Raw genomic sequence first — 19,802 nt, 5'->3', positions numbered from 1 at the left:
ACCCCAAAAAGCAAGACTAGGGTCAGTGAGTGGGCAGTTTAGGAGTGTAGATGTTTCAGGTAGGAGGCCCAAGTAATTTTAATAATCCCTTTCAGATACCCAGGTGGAGCTATGATGACCTAAAACAATCTGGGGGAGGATGAGGTGCTATCACCACACTGCCAGACAAATTTTGCTCAAGAAATTTTTATGTAACCTCAGATATGTAGGTATATAAAATGGGTATACAAATCAAATATTTATTGATAATAAATCATAATATTGAGACTTCCACATTGTTACATGTCTGCTAATTACAAATGCATATATGAGCAGGAGAAGCATCTTTTCAAAGAAGTGTTAGCACAACTTCATATATTTGCCTGAAATCTAGAGGTAGGAACAGAGAATTCAAAGCACCCAAGAACTTTGGGAAATGAAAAGTGATCAGAAAACAATGACTACTGTCTGCTATTACTAAAGAATCCCAGAAAGATTTAATAGATCATGGCAATGATAGCCTGTGATTGAGCTCACTGTCAACCCAACTGAAGGATGTCATTATCCCCAACTTCCATCAGCACAGAACAATCTAGCACAGAAACAAATTCCAATGGGGAACTGGATTTTCCATCATCACAGGACTCCACAAGGACAGATGAAATACCCCCTACCTTTTAGACAAGGATATCCTTCTGCTTTTCGTTAGGGAGAGTTCTTGAATGAATGATGATGATTTTAAAAAGAAAGGGGAACCTCAAAAAGTCCATAAGACAAATCTCAACGATTCACAATTCTGCACCAACAGTGTTCCCTTTTTTTACAATCTATTTTTAAAATATGTTTGGTTTTTAAACTTTATCTCTAAATATAGTTTTCCTTCCCCTTGACCTACTCACTGAGCTATCCCTCACAATAATAATATAATAAGAAAGCAGGAGGAAAAACAACCAGCAAATCACATGAAAATAGTGGAAGAATTCAATTCAAATCAATTCAATCAGCATATATTAATCATTTAAGCATTTAACACATACACTGCATGGTGCTAGGTAATGGGACAGATACAAAGACAAATAAGTCATGTTCCCTATTGTCAAGAAGCTTATAATCTGGTAGATGGAGTTAAAATATACATATATACACAAAATATGTATTATATGCATTTTAGGAGTTTTAGGGAGCTAAATAGATGTCAATGTTGCTAGGTGAGAGGCAGAAAAGTGTTGTGAGTGCCATTAAGAGAAACGGTATTTGAACAGAGTTGCGGTGCCCCTTAAGTCTTCCCTGCTCAGATCACATCTAGAATACCTAGTTCATATTCTAGGAAGGAAGTGGACAAGCTGGAATGTGTCCAAAAGGAAGATGATCAGAATGGTGAAGGGATCCATGCTGTGAAGAGTTGGTAACTGGAAGAGGTGGTAGACTTTTTCTGTTTGGCCTCAGAACCAGTTAATGAGCATCTACTATGTTCAAAGTAAGTTGCAGCCCAGTGTAGTGGAAAGCAAGTCAGTCATAGGGTTAGGAAGATTTAGCTTCAAGTATTACCATTTTGCATTCTTTTCTGTGTGACTATGGGTGAGACATTTAACCTTCCATTCTCCCTGAAGTCCACCCAAGGACAATATAATGCAGTACAGCTTCTTCTATGGCAGAGACAGTTTCCTCCCTGGGGATTTCTCACAGCAATGTCTAGACATGCAAGACACTATACTAAGATCTGGGGACAGAAATGATTAACAATTTAATTTCTGCCCTCAGAGAGCTTACAATCAGATATACGGATAAGACATGCACATAATTAGAACCCAAAGCAGAATTGATTGGGGGAGAGGTGGTGTTAAGTAGCTAATAAAAGAGCCCATGTCCAAGGTGATGAAGTTGTTATCAGAGGCTGAAGTATGAATGGACACAGGGTGAGAGATGTTTTGGAGGTAGAAGCAACAAAATTTGCTGATTCGATGTCAAAAATTAGTCTAAGTTTACAAACCTGGATGACTGGGATAATGGTGATACTGTCAACAGAAATTGGGAAATTGGAAAGAAGTACAGATTTTGTTGGAAAATGAGGAATTCAGTTTTGGACATGTTGATTTTAAGGTAGAAATGTCTATAGTTATCTGTAGATGTGGGACTAAAGGGGCAGATTTGGGTTGAATATATAGATTTGGGAGTCATCTGCATAGATGTGATTACGATAATTATGGGCCTAGATGACATCAATATTTTTAGCCAGGTAAATATTTCTAGGGAATGGGTCAAATGTATATTTATTTCTGCTTGTTCCCCTAGAAAGTAAACAAGTCCAGAACTGTAATAACTAGGGAATAAAAGAATGATCAGAAAGAGTCATAAACCCTGTAGGTAAACGCCCATTTTCTCATAACCCAGATAGTCTTTTATTCCTAATAATGAACTCCAAAGTGGAGACTAAACTGGGTCTTCTTTTTAAAAAAAATATATGAGAAGGAAAAGAGAAATGGCAGAGGACAGAGCCTGGTAGGGATAGTCATTTAAAGGGCAAAAGCAAAAAAAAAAAAAAAAAAAAACTAGCAAAGGAGAGAAAGGCAATAGCCTTGCCATCCTGTTCTAGTCAGATCATGCTGTGTTCAGTTCTAGTCTATGAACTTTAATATATTAATAAAGAGGAGAGTTTATTAATCCTCAAAAAGTTAAGTAGGACCTTCAGCCTATGCCATATGAGGACTGGTTGAAAGAACTGGTGGAGATATAGAACATGACTTCCATGGCCAAGAATTTGAAATGCTGATATGTGAAAGAGAGAGAATCCTTTTTGTGTTTGAAAGAATCAGGAGCAATTGATGGAAGCTACACAAAGGCAAATTCTGGCTTAATGTCAGGAAAGGCTTCCTAAAAATTAAGACAGTCCAGAAATGAACCTGAACTGTCTTAAGAGGTAGAACATTTCCCCTGCTTGGACTGGATATCTTCAAACAAAGGTTGCACAACCACTGGTGCGGTTTGGATTGGATTATGTGGCTGTACAAAGTATCTTCCAAATTCGAAATCCTGTGGTAATGTGAGATTAAAAAGGAGCATTCAGATAAGTGGGGAGAAAACCAGGTGCTGAACCAATGGCTGTGAATGACAAAGAAACAGATTTCAGAGTGGTCTACAAGAATGGAATGGGATGCACTGGCTGGTAGTGACTTTCTCTAACCCTAAGCTTCCTTCCCACCAGCACTTTCCAATTGTCTGGAAGAAAAAAACTGCAAGTGATTTTCAAAAAAAAAAGCACATACACACAGAAGTAATCTCTCCTAACCAGGGCAGATATTTTAAAACCACAAAATGTATTTCCACTCAGTATTATTTTATTGATGTCTCTTCTCTCCTTCCAATTCTAAAATAAGCACTAGGTCTGATCATAGACCAATCCAAAGGCAACACATTGCAAAATGTCACAAGCCTGTGGAGAGAAAGGTTAGGGGAGACCTCCTTTAAAACATGGCAGGATCTCCAAATGAACTCAGTGAACGGTTGATGGCTTTCCAGTCATCCAATGGTCAAATTACTAAAGGTCTATGACAAAATGCTTTTGAAGACAGCAATTGAGTTATAACATTAGGGATTTTCAAATGGCAAGTTTCTGACTCAGTTCCAGTTCTCCTCAATGGAAAACCAGAAGCTTCCTGTTATAAAATGTACGAATAGTTCATGCCTAATAATACACATCAAAGTTGGCAATTTATATACTTCGAATATAAATCCCTCTAAAAATAATACCCAGCTAGAATATTTTTAGCCAGGTAAACATTTCTAGGGAATGGGTCAAATGTATATTTATTTCTGCTTGCTGCCCCAGAAAAGAAACAAGTTCAGACCTGTAATAACAGGGGAATAAAAGAGTGATCAGAAAGAGCCATATACTCTGCAGTATAAAAGCCCATTTTTCATAGCCCAGATAGTCATTTATTTCTGATAATGAACTCCAAAGTGGAGAAAAACTGGATTCTCTTTTTCAAAAATAACATAAAAACATATACTAGAATACAGCATGGGTCTAAGCCAAGTTAGTGCTAAAGTCACTGCATCTCGTTTGCTGTGTAACCTTACTTCTCTGGGCCATATTTCCTACACCTGAGGAAATCAGAAGGTAGCAGCTGCCCCCAGGCCCACCTTCTAGCTTGGTCTAGGAAGAATGCTAACTTTTCTCATTGAATTTACTGATCCAAATCCAAAGTGGTATGAGGATAATGATAATAAAGAAACTGGTCTGGCTCCATTTGGTAGAAAGAGGGGAAAATGATTTAGTGGCAAGCTGTTTATAATTTCTAAAATTGCCAAGCTGCTCTGAGTAGAACATCCAATAATAGAAGCAAGTATTCCCTCCCTTTCCCTTCCTATTTTTTCCCCTTCTCTCCTGCCTATGTCTTAGATGGACAAACGAATAAGCTTGAAGCTAATGGGGCCTCTTGCTGTTCCATGGTCTAAGGCAGAAATTCTTAACCCTTTTTGTGTCCTGGACCCCCTTTAACAATCTGATAAAGCCCCTTTTTAGAAGAATATCTTTCAATAACAGAAGGAAATGACAAATTCTAGTTAGATTTAAGTGAAAATAAAAATGCAATTTTTTTTTTTCTGATCCAAGTTTACAGATGTCCTGAAATCTAGGGATTCTTCGGGAACCAGACTAAGAGAGACTATTTTAAGGGAATTGTATACAATACCCAGCCTGCCTTGCATTATTTTAACTCCATAGAAAGAAAGCTGGAACAATAGAAAGAACCCTCTGGAAATCAGAAGACCTGAGTTCAGATTCAAGTTCTGGCTCTGACTTTTCCATTCAATTCAGTTGAGAGAGCGCATGTGCTGTACCAGGTTCTGGGAATACAAAGAAAAAATTAAAACTAAATAGGACTCGACTTCAAGTGGCCTGCATTCTACTGGAAATGGAGTAAAATGTTCACATAAAGTATATGTGAAATACAAAGCAATTTCAGTGGGACAGGGGAATGGTAAGGAAAAGGAAAATGAGGGGGGAATAAGGAATAACCTGCAGTAAATAAAAGGTGATCCGTGAGCTGGGCTTTGAAAAAAAGATAAGGATGCTATTTCTAGATGTGGAAAGAGAAAGAATAAGCCAGGTATGGGGCACAACTTAGATAAAGACACTGAGTTGAGAGGTGGATGTTCCAGGATAGGGAGATTGACTAGAAGATGGGGAGCAATGAGATATTTAAGAGCTGTGTGATCTTCAGTAAATCACTTCTTGGAGTCTCAGTTTCCTCATCTGTAAATAGTGAAAATATTTATACCATCTATCTCACAGACTTGTAACTTAAAATGTTATATAAGGGTGAATTTATTACTTATAATCCATTTGCCTCGGTAGTATGAGCTCTTTGGAGCTGTCCCTATACTGACCTCTTCTCCCTGAGGGTCCTGCCCAGTTAGAGAGAGTGGTTAATGACAAGTGGTTCACAAACTGGAAAGGCTGACAGTTTTGGGGTGTTTGGGGCCAACAAACTGTGGTAGAAACATGCGTCACTCCCAAGTCTGAAAATAATCAAAGAGGAATGAGCATGAAATGGAGGCGTTCTATTGGGCCAGATGAGAAGCTGAAAAAGGATGTGAAAGGAGCCCTTCCAGCTGTCAGACACATGGGAGTCTGTTGCCAGGGTGGTAAGAGTGGGGTACCCTGGGATGCGGCAGGAAGAGTCGGTTAGAGGGGAAAGAATCATTCCCAGATTGCAGCAGGATGCGGCAAAGCCAAGTGGGGCACCATAGCAAAGACTGGGCAACGGGGAGGCTGAGAGAAAGACAGAGGCTGATGACAAGGATGAATGAGACTTCTTGAAGCAAGTCAAAGGAAGTGATAATGACATTCTGAAAAGACAGGATATTTCTACGCCTCTAAGGCAATGAGAAAAGGCCTGAGGAGTATGTCAAGGCAAACTCTATTGGTATTTTCTAGCCTTTCCCTCACTTGATTAAAATACCTTCCCTTTGCCACTTTCTACTCCTACTTTCCACTCAACCAAATCATATCACAAGACCTACTTCTCCATTATCTGTATCTCATATTCTCACATCATCTCTGAATCCAATGGTGCTGTTCTCTGCCTTCTTTGAATAGTTCTATGGTACAAGGGCCATATTTTATACTTCGTTATGATCTCCCTCTGTACCTAGAACAGTGTCATTTATACAGGACTTATGATAGAGCCTTCCAAACTCATATTAGTCTGACCAGCCACAGTTGGACAAATTGTGCCATTGTGATACGATTTTGGACTATTACAAAACACAACAACCCAAAAGGCTTAGAGCAGTATCAAGCCTTACTAGCTTCAAACTATACCCAAAATTTGGGGAGTCCTTGTATTGTGCTTATTAGTAAATATGAAGAGTCACAGTATGTCAGATTTGGAAAGATCTTTGAGATCATCTTCTCCACACACACCCCCAATTTATAGATGAAGAAAATGAGCCCCATGGAGGTTAAGTGATCTACTTACATCCACAGAGTGAATTAACAAGAGTCAGAGCCAGAAATCAATACTTCTAACTCCCATGCCTTTGCACTTCCAATCAACCCCCAAAGAAATAAGAAAATGATTTCGTTCAGAGATGTCCAAAATAGCCAAGATCCAAATAGCCAGGAGTGGGAAATCAGGAGTTGGGGACTGAGGGAACTCTGCTAAGCCATGTTCCCATGCCATCTCCTACTCCCACATTGGAGGCTGTAGGGTTGGCAGAGACTGAAGGTCTCCCAAGGTATAAAGACACACATTTAGAAGGAAAGACAAAACACACTGGGGTTTCAGGCTGTTGTTTGCAAAATAGCTCAATGACAAGACCAGGACTGTTTTCATGGGAATCAGAGGCAACTCGTCCTGAGTCATTCTTTGGGGTTTGTGTGGGTGACATAAATTTCCTGAGAAATCTCCATGTAACTTGCTATTATCTTGCATTGACAAAAGTTTAATTCATTACCAACTGTTGCTCTCTGTCTAGGAAGCGGCGGGACTGATTTTTCTCTCCTTTGACCACAGAATGGAAGAAAGCCAAAATCACCATGTAAATGGGTACAATTTGATTATGTCTCTATATAAGACAGTTGGTTAATTGGTCATTTTGGTGGGAAAAATATTCAAACTAGTTTGTCATGGTATGGTATAGTGTCAGGATTCTGTCTTCATCAATGGAAAGAATTATCTTAGAATTTACTATTCAGGTTGGGATTCTTCTATTGTGAAACTATAAGGAACTATAAAATGAGTCAAAGACAAGTAAAGACTTTGTAGGGGCTGCAGACATAGAGACCTTTAGGAGAATGGAAGGAGGCAAATGTGAAATCACTGAAGGCGACTGAAAGGATGACTTATCAGAGGTAGGAAGTTTGGGAAGGGACTATTTGATGACCAAATGAGGAACTTTTAATATCCAAGAAACTTACAAGAGGAGAAGACATAGGATGAGTCCATAATCAACAAGGACAAGAACAAGGAAGGCATTGCCTGGAAGTGTAGTATGAAGTTTGATGCCAAGGGTTTGGTGGTGGGTGAAAGGGAAAGATTGTTGGGGAAACAGAGAGATTAAAGTTCCAGTTCTCTAATTCCTAGCCTTTTCCTCACTTGATTGAAATACTCTCCTTCCTCCTTTCCACTCAACCAAATCACACCCCAAGACTTACTTATCCATCCGAGGCAAGTTGAAGCCACTCCCAAATGCACCATCCTTTAGTTATTTCTTCTTTGAACTGAATTGCTCCTACTATTTATATAAATCCTTATGATATATCCTTAGAAAAGTATCAATAAAAATTTGAGTACCTACTATGTACTGGACATGGTGAAAAATCTAGCATGTGCTAGCAGAATGAATCAGGAGCCTCAGGTTAAAATCCAGGTCTGCCAACTTACTTGCCATGTGACCTTAAGCAAGGCTTTATTTCTCTGACCATCTTCCTCCTCATTTATGATGATTTTGCATTACCTCCTTCTCTAGCTTTTTGTGAAAAATACATTTGTAAATCTCAGAGCACTATAAAAATATGAGTTGCTTTTAGGAGAATGTCCAAATGCATACTAAGATCTTTGATAAATGTATTAACCATATAACCATAACTAGCATTTACCCGGGACTTTAAAACTTTATGTTTTACATTTTACTTTTTCACCAACATTGGGAGGCACCATATTATCCTCATTTTACAGATGAGGAAACTGAGGCAGAAGCTAAATGACTTGCCCAAGGACACACAGCTAGTACCTTGGATCTAAAATCAGGTCTTCCTAAGTCAGTTTTGGCATTATATCTACTGAAATTCAAATTCAGGACCTGACTTAAGGCCCTGAGCTTTATCCACTGTGCTGCCGAGATGGAAAAATAGAGGTATTACTCTTCCTTACCTCCATCCACTTTCTGATTGAACCTCTTTTCTTAAATCCTGTCTCAGGAGTCAGCTCAACTCTGCCTGGATTAAACCATGTTTATCTATCTATCTATCTATCTAGATTTACACACACATATATATACATACATAAGTATAAATTTGTCTAATTTTCTACATATCTATATAATAACTGTAATATATGTAGTATATATACCTATAGTTATATATATATATATATATGCTTTATAACTACAGAAATATATATGTACTATATAGAGAAATATACATCTCTGCATTACATATTTCTATCTATTTAGATAAAATATACTGTGTTATATATATCTTATATATGTGCACATAGCTATATTTTTTATCTATATAAAACATGTTTTAATATATTTTACATCAATAGACTTTGTATTTCAGCGAGTGGGGGTTACAGATAAGACTAGGCTTCTTGGCTATAAAGTAGAACCTAAGTTGAGTCATGAAGGAAGTCAGGGATCTGCATGAGGTTAAAGGCGAGGGCATTTCAGGGATTGGGGACAGCTTATGAAAAGGTGTGGAGACAGAAGGGAAACAGCAAGTCAATCAATTTGACTGAAATTTCAGTGCATGTTTAATTTCAATTCCTGATCAAAATGCTGTCAGAAAGCTAGAAAGAATGGCAATTCCCGCACCCCCCAAAACCCCACACATTGATCAACAATATCCCACTAAGCCAATGTAGTTATTTAGAATCTTTTTGCCAGTCAACAATTTTTCCTTGGCAGTGCCATCTGATTACTAGTCTCTCTTTGACCTATGCATGTGTGTGTGTGCACATAAGCAAGTACTTTTTCATGAGTGAGAAAGCTATTCTTGTTTCAATTTAGGGTCCATCTAATCTGTTTTTGTCTCTTTTGGGGTTTGAAGGGCAGCACTTTTCTTCCCTGGATTTGTTAGTCTGTTTTTAAAGCTGATTCTTCAAAGAATGCAAGCCAACTGGATTAGTGACAGCTGGGTTTGAGCCTATAAAAGGAGTCAGTATGCTGCAGAAACCATCTATTTTGAGCATTAAACTTTGACCTTGATCTCTCTCTGACAAGAATTTCACTCAGATTTGTACCCCCATTTACCTGATGAAAAGATCCCACTTTTCTTCTTTCTGTTGTAGTACTAATGGATATGTTCTTGACATTTGTCCTTCTAGGGTGGGGTTGGTGGAAAAGCACACTTAATAGTCAAGATACCTGAATGTCAGGCCCAGCTCTGCCATATAATAATTATAAGACTCTGGGCAATTTATGTAGTCTCCCATTCTCTGTGTCCTTATCTATAAGGGTCTCTTCCAGGCAAATCTATGATTCTCTAAAATATGAGCCTGCATTATTAATGTGGTCAATGATGAGGTTGGGTTAAGATAACCCTTAGAAAGAGTATTTTTCAACTGAGCATCCACATGGTGGGTAATTCAGCAATGGTGCCAAGAACTAAACAAATATTTGCCTAAAGCCCCTAAATATTGCAGTAGAGAGAGTGCCAAACCTGGAGCAGGAAGATCTGGGTTCAAATTTAACCGCAGACAATTACGGCCACTAAGCAAGTCATTTAACTCTTTTGCCAGTTTCCTCATCTATAAAATGTGCTGTAGAAGGAAATTGCAAACCACTCCAGTATCTTTGTCAAGAAAACCACAAATGAGATCATGAAGAGTCAGACATTACTGAAAAATGACCCTTTCTAAATGTATGCTGATGATAAATGTGGAAATATGTTTAGAAAAATTGCACATGTTTAACCTATATTGAATTACTTGCTGTCTAGGGAAGGGGGAGGGATGGGAGGGATGGAGAAAAATTTGCAACCCAAGGTTTTACATGGGTGAATATTGAAAACTATCTTTGCATGTATTTGAAAAATAAAAAGCTATTATTATAAAAAATAAAATATAGAAACTGAAAATAACAATCTCATCTTATTTCAATATTCTGATCTCTGTTTTTCTCAAATGTGGACACTCTCCCTTGACTCAGTCAAACTATAGTTCATCCACAACATCTTCTTCACTTTTGTTTCTGTTTTATTCTATAGCATCTTCCACAGAGAAGCTCCCAACATGTCAAAGGTTTTCCTTTTGTTTTTTTTTTCAAATTTCTTGGATACAAGAGCATAACTCAAGCTGTTCCCGATATATGATCCTTCACTCTTGATCCCAAAGTGGCTTACCTCCTTACATAAGTCTTTGATAATGAGAACAGATACATCTTTGATATTGTCTTTTTATGCCATTTCTCAAGTGTACCTTCTTGTTATTAATGTTATAGCCAATTTATAACTACTACATGTCTTTGCATTGTCCTTCAGCTATCACATCTTATAAAACAAAAGAGAGATGTATTTAATTATTTACTCAAGATGGGTGAGACCCAATGAAACTGGATTTCTTGACATCCCTATTTGGAACCCAATAACTTCCATCAGGCCCTTAATTTTATGAGATATTTAATTTATAAGACTCTCTATGCATATATATGTTTATCTATATTTGGGTTCTAGAACTGTGAGTTCATCATTGTGTCAAATCTCTCTCCATCAATATAGATTAGCAACCCATCTGTAATTTATAGACAGATCATTATATAAGACAGTAAGAAAGTAAGTGACTTGTTCATTGTCACACTATAAATGTTAGTAATAAGACTTAAATTCAGGCTATTCCATAACTTTAAGGTTAGCTCTCTATCCATTATGCCCGGCTGTTTCTTAAGCTTGTCTATATATTATGAATATAATGACCACTCAAGAACCTTAGCTCGGTCTTATAATTAATCAATATACTAAAAAATAAGATGTGAACTTTAAACATTCTGTCATCTTGGCAGATAATCATGCTATACATCCTCCTTAAAGGACCTAGAAACAGAGAAGAAAGGGAACACAACTCCTGACAAATGCACTCATTAAAACTGTAATCAATTTTGCTGATGAAGTAAGAGTTCTAATCAAAACACGATGGCACCAAGTTGCAACAGGTTGTGTTGCTGAATCTTTCTTCCCAGTGGCCTTCTCAGTTTTATTTTAAACTTCTGAAACACCCACAGAGGATTTCAATCACCTCTAATTACTTTCTTAAGAAATGAGTTTAATTTAAACACCAATCAGCTCTTAAAAATGGAAAATACTAAAAGCATCTTTTTTGCTCTTCCTTCTTTAAAAAAAAAAAGGTGTGTGTGTGTGTGTGTGTGTGTGTGTTGTGTGTGTGTGTGTATGTGTGTGTGTTCTTCAAACAAATTTTGTATTTCTTATTATGTGTTCTTCTAGACAGAGATTTCTGGACTAATTCAGAACCTGTCTCTAAAACTATTCTTTGCACATGGTCATAATTTATGCTGTAGGTGAAGGGAGCCAATGCTATAAATATTCATTCTTGGGGAAAGGCCCAGGTGTTACAATATACCAGAAAAGGAATCCAATAGGGATCTCCCAGATCTCACCCAGAGAAAAAGTAATAGATCTTAGTCTATTCCACCGTGAGGCTTAAAACATATTAATAGAGTTAACAGAGAGACTCAATTTTCTGTACAGCTGTTTGCTGGTGGTTCCAGTGACTATGAGACAAATTGAATCCATCTGAATTTCTGATGGAGAGGAGGCATGTTGGAAGATCCTAATGAGAAGCTACAGAATGAGAAACTAGAGAAAGACTATTTAAAGGTCTCTACTAATCTTAAAGTGTTCAATGGATGTCAGTTTATTGTTATTACAATTATTCCTTCCTTCTCCTGTATACAGCATATTAATCTGGACTGAAAGCTCAACATGAGTCAGCAGTATGGTAGAGCAGCCAAAAACTTTAACTGGGGCTTCTTTGAGAGTTGTAACTTCCAGGAGAGGAAGGCAATTGTTTCAATGTACTAGCCATCATCAGAAATCATCTGGGCACCATAACTTAAGAAGTACATTAATAAGCTGGAGAATGTTGGGAACATGGTAACCTAGATGGCAAACAATTCTGAATATGTAACATATGAAAATTACTTGAAGGAACTGGGAATAATTATTCTGGAAAGACAAGAGTCAATGGGGGGAAATATTGGTCTTTAATTATGTGGAAGAATGGTTGAATTTGTTCAATTTTCTTCAGAGAATAGAACCAGGAGCTTCATATTGAAGTCACAAAGAGACAAATTAGGCTTGATGCCAGGACAAGCTTATTAAAAATCAGAGCTTTCCCAAAGTGCAATTAGTGATGGTTTCCCCTCCTTGAAGGTCTTCAAGGAGCACTTGGATAATTATCAAAGGGTAGGTTTTAGTGGAGATTCTCTTCAGTTGGCCTAGAGAGCTGCTGAAGTCCTAGTTAATTCTCACGTCCTATGATTCTGCATTCTCTGACTTGGGGAGCTCCTTCCTACTCACTGGGTGAAGAATTATGGTATATGAAAGATCATCTAGAGCTTGGAGAATAATGCAAATCCCATCAGTCATTCAGGACACGAATATGCCAAGATGGATATACATTTCTGAAGCAACTTTCTTTCAAATATGTATTACAATTGTATCTGATGTCAATGGGAATGTGTGCATTTCCTAAGATCCAGGGTTGAAATGACCAAAGTTTCTTTGTGATGGTCATAAGAAGAGTGTTCCAGTGAAGTCCATTTGGAACACTATATAGACTTTGCTCTTTTTTCCCCTGTGACTTCCTCTCTTCTTCTATAGACTATGAAAGAATAACAATGGCTTCATTCAACTTTGGTCTTGCTAGTATTCCTAGATGCACAACTGCCTCAGTCAAACTATACTGCTCTCCTCCTCCTTTCTCTCCCTCAATTTTTTTTTTTAATTAAACATCAGTCCTCCTTAATGTAGAACTCCTATCCCTCTTGACAACACAATGGTCTAGTTTCCTTCTTCGATAAATTGGAGGAGAGGGGAAAAAACGTCCCACAAACATCACTGCTTTCCAGCTTTCTTCTTTGCCTAGTCACATTCTAGAAACTTCAAAATGCAGTTGAAACTTTACTTTCTCCAGTGAAGTCACCCCAGGCTGTTCCTGTCCTTATTAAGTTCCATTAGTTTTTAAGTTTGAATCTAGGATAAGGTGCTCCCTATGAGATTTCAGATCCACTGCGAATAGTCTCAAAGACTCAAAGAGGTCCAAACTTTCACAGAAAAATGAGTAACTAGAGAGCAAAAGATGGTCAATCCAGGAATATCCTGCTGCTACAGTGAAAAGTTTTAGTAAGACTTTACTCAGACATCCCCAGGTGACTTTCATAGGGAGGAAGTGGAAAAATCCAAAACATGATTTCCCTCTTGACTAGAACAGTAGGTCTTAGATGGGTTTGGATAAAAGACAGAGAAGAATTGATGGCAAGTTCACTTGTTCAGATAAGATTGGTGGTTTTGATAATTAAGGAAGCAGAGCAATGGGATTAAAAGGTTTAAATGATGTCAATAGCCCTAAGGAGGACACCAACCACTCAATTTACTTAAACAAATACTTATTAAGTAACTATAAGGTGCAAGGTCCTATGCTAAGTACTGGAAGGAAGAAAGGGAAAAAAGGAAATAAGCATTTATTAAGAATCTACTATTCTAACCACAACCCTGGGAAGTAGGCTATTATTACTTTACAATTAAAAAAACTGAGGCAGACAGAAGAAAGGCTGAAGATAAGGATAAAGAAATCCCTAACAATTTACCTTCAGACATCAAGGAGTTTACATTACACTTATACATATAAATATATTAAAGATAATATGAAGAAGACCAGAAATCTCCCAGGGGATAAGGGAAGGTGGCGCCTCAGCTGAACCTTAAAAGATACAGATATTAAAAATGAGAGATGAAGAAGCAGTGTATTCTAAGCACAGAAGAGAACTTGTCACAAGGTTTTCCCCCCAGAATGAACTCTGATTATCTCATAAATTTTATGTCCCGGAGGAAAACTTCTCCCACTCTGAAGTTACCAATAGGCAGCAGACAAAAGCAGGGAGATCCCAAACATTTGGTGAGTAACTCAAAAAATGAATCGTTTTTACCAAGTACTAAAAACAAGATTACAGATACTCCCTGCCCTCAAGGAACTTAGGTTCTAAAAGGTTTCTCTCTTATAGTAAAGTTGATTATGTCAGAAGGAAAAGATGGAAGCTAGTAGGTGAAAAGTGGGTGAAGCCTCTCTGGGGTGGAACACCCTGGCTTTGAGGAAGCTATTTACCTGGATGGCTTTTCCGATGTGACTATATTCTCTCATGCTCCGTACAAAAGAACATTTTGTGTATCCCTGGGAAAATCTTGTGCACTGAGATATGCTGGGTTCTTAAGCACAAAGTACAAAATGAAGGAGCAACAATGACTTTGTGTTAGAAAATCAGTAGTGCTAAGGTTTTGAGGACATCTTTTGGGTCCTTCCTTGTTTTCTGAGACATACCTAGCTTGGCACTGAGCTGCTTTAGGACCTGACTATCGAAGGAATTTATATATGGTCAAAGAGCACTCAACAGAGACAAATACCTCAGATGTAATCCATAATTCATTGTCCCCCTTAAGGTTTTTCAGTCAATCAATTTATATACATTGATTACAGGGAAAAGACAAAACAAAAGAAAAACTTGCTTGATATGAATAATCTAACCCCACTTTTTCTCCCTATTTTTCTTACTCTCTCTATAGTCCTTGAAAATTTAATTCAAATAACATCTTCTGCAGATTCTTTGTTGTTAGAATTTCCCTCTCTAAAGTTTTTATCCCTCTATTCTATATCTATCCTGTATGTGTCTAGTGGTTAATACATGGTTTCTCCTATTAGAATATAAGCTTCTTTAGATCAGGGACTGTCTCTTGCCTTTATATCATAAATGCTTAGCACAGTGCTAGAATTTAATAAATGCTTGTTGGACTCAATGATTGACATTCTCTTGAATACAGAAGGATGTCTCAAGTCACTATTCTGGCTGGCCCCAATTTCTTTCATTCACGTTACCCAATTTCCATGGACAAATAAAGCAAAGGGCTGCAATTATATATGAATTCATCCAAATCCATGAGATAAGCAAACCATTTCCCATTTCAAAGACCATGCCAATAGATCTCGTACTTTGTGATATGAAAATAAAATCAAGAAATACAATCGTACCATCACAATTCACAACACTGAAGATAATCATACAATCTTTTCTGCTATTACTTAAATTCTCAGATTCAAATAACTATTAGCATGTATGACATACTAAGTAATATGGTATTTACCACTTTCAAGCCTAATCTGGTTTCAGAATAATAATATGACTTCTGAAATAACTGCTTCCAATAGTCTGCTTACAACAAGTACATAGGGGAAGCATGTTCACCAGAAAGACTACAGAGATATATAGATCTTTACTGTCACTTTAGAATTGGGATCACAGTGTGATAAATTTGTTAGCTATTGCTATAATGCTTTAAAGTCTAACCTACTCTCTTCTGCTTTTCCCTTCTTGGTATCTGGGACACTATATATATATATATATATATATATATTTTTTTTTTTGATTAGGTAAAAGAGGTCATTCTTTGCCTCAATTCTTTCCTAGACTTAATCACTGAATGGATGTGTCCTCAATCAAGTTGAGACCTGTTAAAGATCTTAACTTTAAAAGGCCAAGGTCTTCTACTGCATTCAGGGCCATCTCCAGTTTTCTTGGTCTATATTTTGTCATTGGACCCAGATGGCTGTGGAGGGGAAAGTGAGGCATGTGACCTTGCACAGCACTCCCTCACTTAAATCCAATTCACTTGCATGTCATAGCATCACTTCCCTGGAGTCATGGTCCCTTGGAGAAACATCAGCAGCAACAACTTTTAGCATTACAACATATAGGTTGTGGAATTAGCCTAAAGTAGGTAGGGAAATACACAGGGGATTGCCTTCAGATGCTCCCATCATGTTCATGGCAAGCAGTGTAAGTAAATTGGTAAAGTACCAGCACTAAGGTTAGTGGCTCTCTGTAAGATATGTTATATGTGGAACCTCACAGAGGGCAATGGAAATAGTGGGAAGGGAAATCAAAAGAACAAATAGTATATGCCAAGTTTCTGTAGTTTAATGGTTATATAAAGCAAATCAGTTAATCAACAAGCATTTATTAAGCACCTACTACATGCTAGCACTGTATTAAACTCAGTGGATATAAAGACGGAGCAGGGGAGGGGGAGAGAAACAGTTCTTGCTCTCAAGAATCTTACAGTCAAAAAGAGGAGACAACATAAATGGATATTTATGGATAAAATGGAGATGATCAACAGAAGGAAGACACCAATATGAAGGAGAGTCAAGGGAGGTTTCTTGTAGGAAGTAGCATTTTAGTTGTACTTAGAAGGAAGCCAGGAAGGCCATAAGAGAGTGAGGAAGAGGGAGAGAATTTCAGGAATGGGAGAAAGGCAGTGAAGTGCCTGGAGACAAGAAGTAGTACAAGAAACAGCAGAGAGACTAGGATCACAGAATTACAGTCTCAAGAAAAAAAGTCCCATGAAAAGAGGGAGTGAACAGCTTTCTCCCAGGTTTTAGGCAATGAAGTGCCATAGTAGATAGACCACTAAACTGAGAGTCAGGAAGAACTAGATTCAAATCTTGTCTCAAAGACTTACAAGCTTTGTGATCCTGAGTGAAGTATTTAACTACTACTCTCTGCCTTAGTTCCCTCACCTGTAAAAACTGAAGTAGCAATGCTACTTACCTCATAAGGTTGTTGTGAGGATAGGATGAGATATGCAAAGTGCTTTGCAAACCTTAAAGTGGTCTATAATGTTAGCTATTATTATCATCACTCAGCACAGAGCTGGAAATCTGGCTTCTAGATTATCTCAGGGCCTTATCTGGAATCAAGGCACACTTCCTCCTACCCTCCTCATTTCATTTAGCTTAAAAATGGTTATGGAACCTATCATTTCATATACTTTTAAGAAGGTGGTGCAAAGGGTAACAATTGTAGAAATTACAGATGGTAACTTTGAGAAAAGTAGCCCAGCAGGAATGGCCTGTCTGTGCTCCATGGACAACCTCCCACAGCAGTAGTTCTGCTGTTGTTTGAGCTCGGGATTCTATCACCATCCATCTCCTGTGGGCAATGTTTAAAAAAATGTTCTCCTTTCCTTGGGCAGTGGGAGTCGGCCTTTAAGACTCACCTCCACACCTTTTCAACATATCAGACATCAGTGGTCATCAGGAGGAAAACTGCAGTTGATGGGGCGGGGCCCTTGATGGGAGGGAGGGAACATCTTGCTCAGCTACTCTCAGGATCTTAAGGCTCACTTATTGGTAGGATTCTCATAGGAAGCAGGATATCTCAACACTGCTCTTAAGATCTACAGAAGGCAGCTCACATCTGTGAGCATCTTTTAGCATCTGGGGGCATTTCTGCCCAAGCAAGAGGGGTGTTGACTGAAATCTTCAAGGAGGGCGTAAGTGAAGAGCTTAAAAACTGCATGGCAGAGCACCCACTTCCAGAGCACTAAGGCTAATGAAACAGAGGAAAGGAGGTAGGGAATAACATAGCAAGAGAACCCAGAGATCATTCAGCAAAAGAAAATCAGCTGGGATAATTCAGTATTCCTAGGACTGCTTATGCCACAGGCTCTGGGGTATAACAGTTACATTCATCTGTTCCACCTCACCCAAAAGGTCTCTGCTGTCAGCCAGCCAGAAAGCACAGCCTATACCCCACCCTGTCACCGTGAAAGCAAGGCAGCAGGCCAAGAGAACCAACTGGCAGCCATGATTTTTTTTTCCTTAGGAGAGATTAGGGGGACTAGCCATCCCAAATCTAAGTAGGTGATGTGATCCCTTTCTCTTAGAGCAGTTTTCCATAACCTGCCATCTAGCAGGGAGGTCCTGCAGACTTCATGCATGATACCACTAAGAAAACCATCCCATACTATCAAGACATCAGCTTAAAGAGGGAGGTGTCAATCAATCAAGACAGATTGCTCTCCTCAGATGGTGTGCCATGGACCCTCACTGCTGCCTGCCTGCACATCCCAGGTCCAGCATCGCAGCAACCATACTGGCAGCTCTGAACATTCTCCCTCACAACCATCATTCAACAAGCAGAAGAAATGCTTTTCCCCCCACTCTCCCATGATGCTTGCCTGAATCTCACAGCAATGCCCAGAGCAATCCCATCTAGATGCAAATAGATGTGTTTCAAATGGTTCTGCAACTGGAGATTAAACCAATGCCAGAGTCGACAAATAGAAACTAACCCTTGTCATCTTAGACAACCTGGTAATGCACCATGTCACTGGCTAGCTTAGTATTTCATTTTTATTACCAGAGGATAGAAAAGCACACATTTCCCTCCTGTAAATACACCTTAGCACGTCTCCCTAAGAGATGGGAGAAAGAGATACCTTTAATATGCCTTCCACCCATACAACCACCCAATGTGCAAGAGCACCTCCATCACACACCTCCCTAGTAGCCTACCCTCAGCCAGACAAATCTCTCTACCCCAAGGAATCCTCAGGCCACACCCACCACCACCATGTCCCTTACAAATCTCCAAACCCCATACCCATCATAAAGATGTCCATCCCCTCCTCCCACATGTTACTCTAATTCTCTTTCCAATTCATTCCCTTTTCACCCGCTATTCGATATTCCCGAACCCCGCCCCCCCCCAACCAGCTTTCTCTCTCTCACCTGGGTGTCAAATCCGTTTTCCACAGAGCTGCTCTTCCTCAGGGGGAGCCCATCCCCCGCAGGCTCATGGAGCCCCTGAGATTTCAGGGGTATCTGGCTCGAATAAATGGGCTTGGTCACCTCCACCTTGCTCCCAAACTTGAGGTAGCAAGGTTGGGGGCCGGCCCTGGCCACGGGCACATGGAGGATCGGTGCGGCACTGTGCACAGGTTTCGGCAGTCCCGATTTCATTTTGGAGGCGACTAGGATGGCTGGCATCTTCTTCTGCTTTCCTAACACGTTTCTGTCAGCTGCAGCAGCAGCAGCAGTAGCAGCAGCAGCAGCAGCAGCAGCAGCAGCCGGCAAAAGGGAAAGACGAGAAGGCAGAAAGGCAGCCCTTACTTCGCCCACGAAGCTCCAACCAGTTTATTAAAATAATAAACGATGCTAATAATGATCAGCTAGAAGCAGGCACACCTTCAGAAACCCCAGATCTCTTCTTTCTATTAGCTTGCCAACCTTGATCTTGCTGGCCCCGGGGCGCTATGGTCCGATACCGCTGTCGGCTTCTCTCCTTGATAGATGTACTGAGGCTGTTTTAACCGCTCTTCCCTGACACTGGCTGCTTCCTATAATTTTCCTTCCTAGAAACCCAGACTTTGACTTCCATTATCTTGTCACTGCATCTCCAAAGTGAGACAGTCCTTTGGAATAAAGATCCGCAGGAAAAGGAGGGAGGGAGGGAGAGAGGGAGGGGAGGCGAAGAGAGAGAGAGAGAGAGAGAGAGAGAGAGAGAGAGAGAGAGAGAGAGAGAGAGAG

The 19,802-nt window shown here is 39.1% G+C and overlaps 1 protein-coding gene across 2 annotated transcripts in view; it reads right to left on the bottom strand.

Moving 5' to 3' along the window:
* NAV2 (neuron navigator 2) overlaps positions 1-19,311 on the bottom strand; it is a 442,768-nt gene extending 423,457 nt beyond the window's left edge. For both annotated transcript variants that reach the window (XM_051965599.1, XM_051965600.1), the window contains exon 1: positions 19,005-19,311. In XM_051965599.1, the coding sequence (XP_051821559.1) occupies positions 19,005-19,262 (258 nt within the window). In that variant the 5' untranslated portion in view covers positions 19,263-19,311. The remainder of the gene's footprint in view (positions 1-19,004) is intronic.
* Between the last annotated feature and the right edge of the window lie 491 nt (positions 19,312-19,802).

This window comes from Antechinus flavipes, chromosome 6, assembly GCF_016432865.1.
Source record: "Antechinus flavipes isolate AdamAnt ecotype Samford, QLD, Australia chromosome 6, AdamAnt_v2, whole genome shotgun sequence".
NCBI classification, from domain to species: Eukaryota; Metazoa; Chordata; class Mammalia; order Dasyuromorphia; family Dasyuridae; genus Antechinus; species Antechinus flavipes.
The sequence above is the reverse complement of the archived record's forward strand: the minus strand, read 5'-3'. Positions and strand labels throughout refer to the sequence as shown.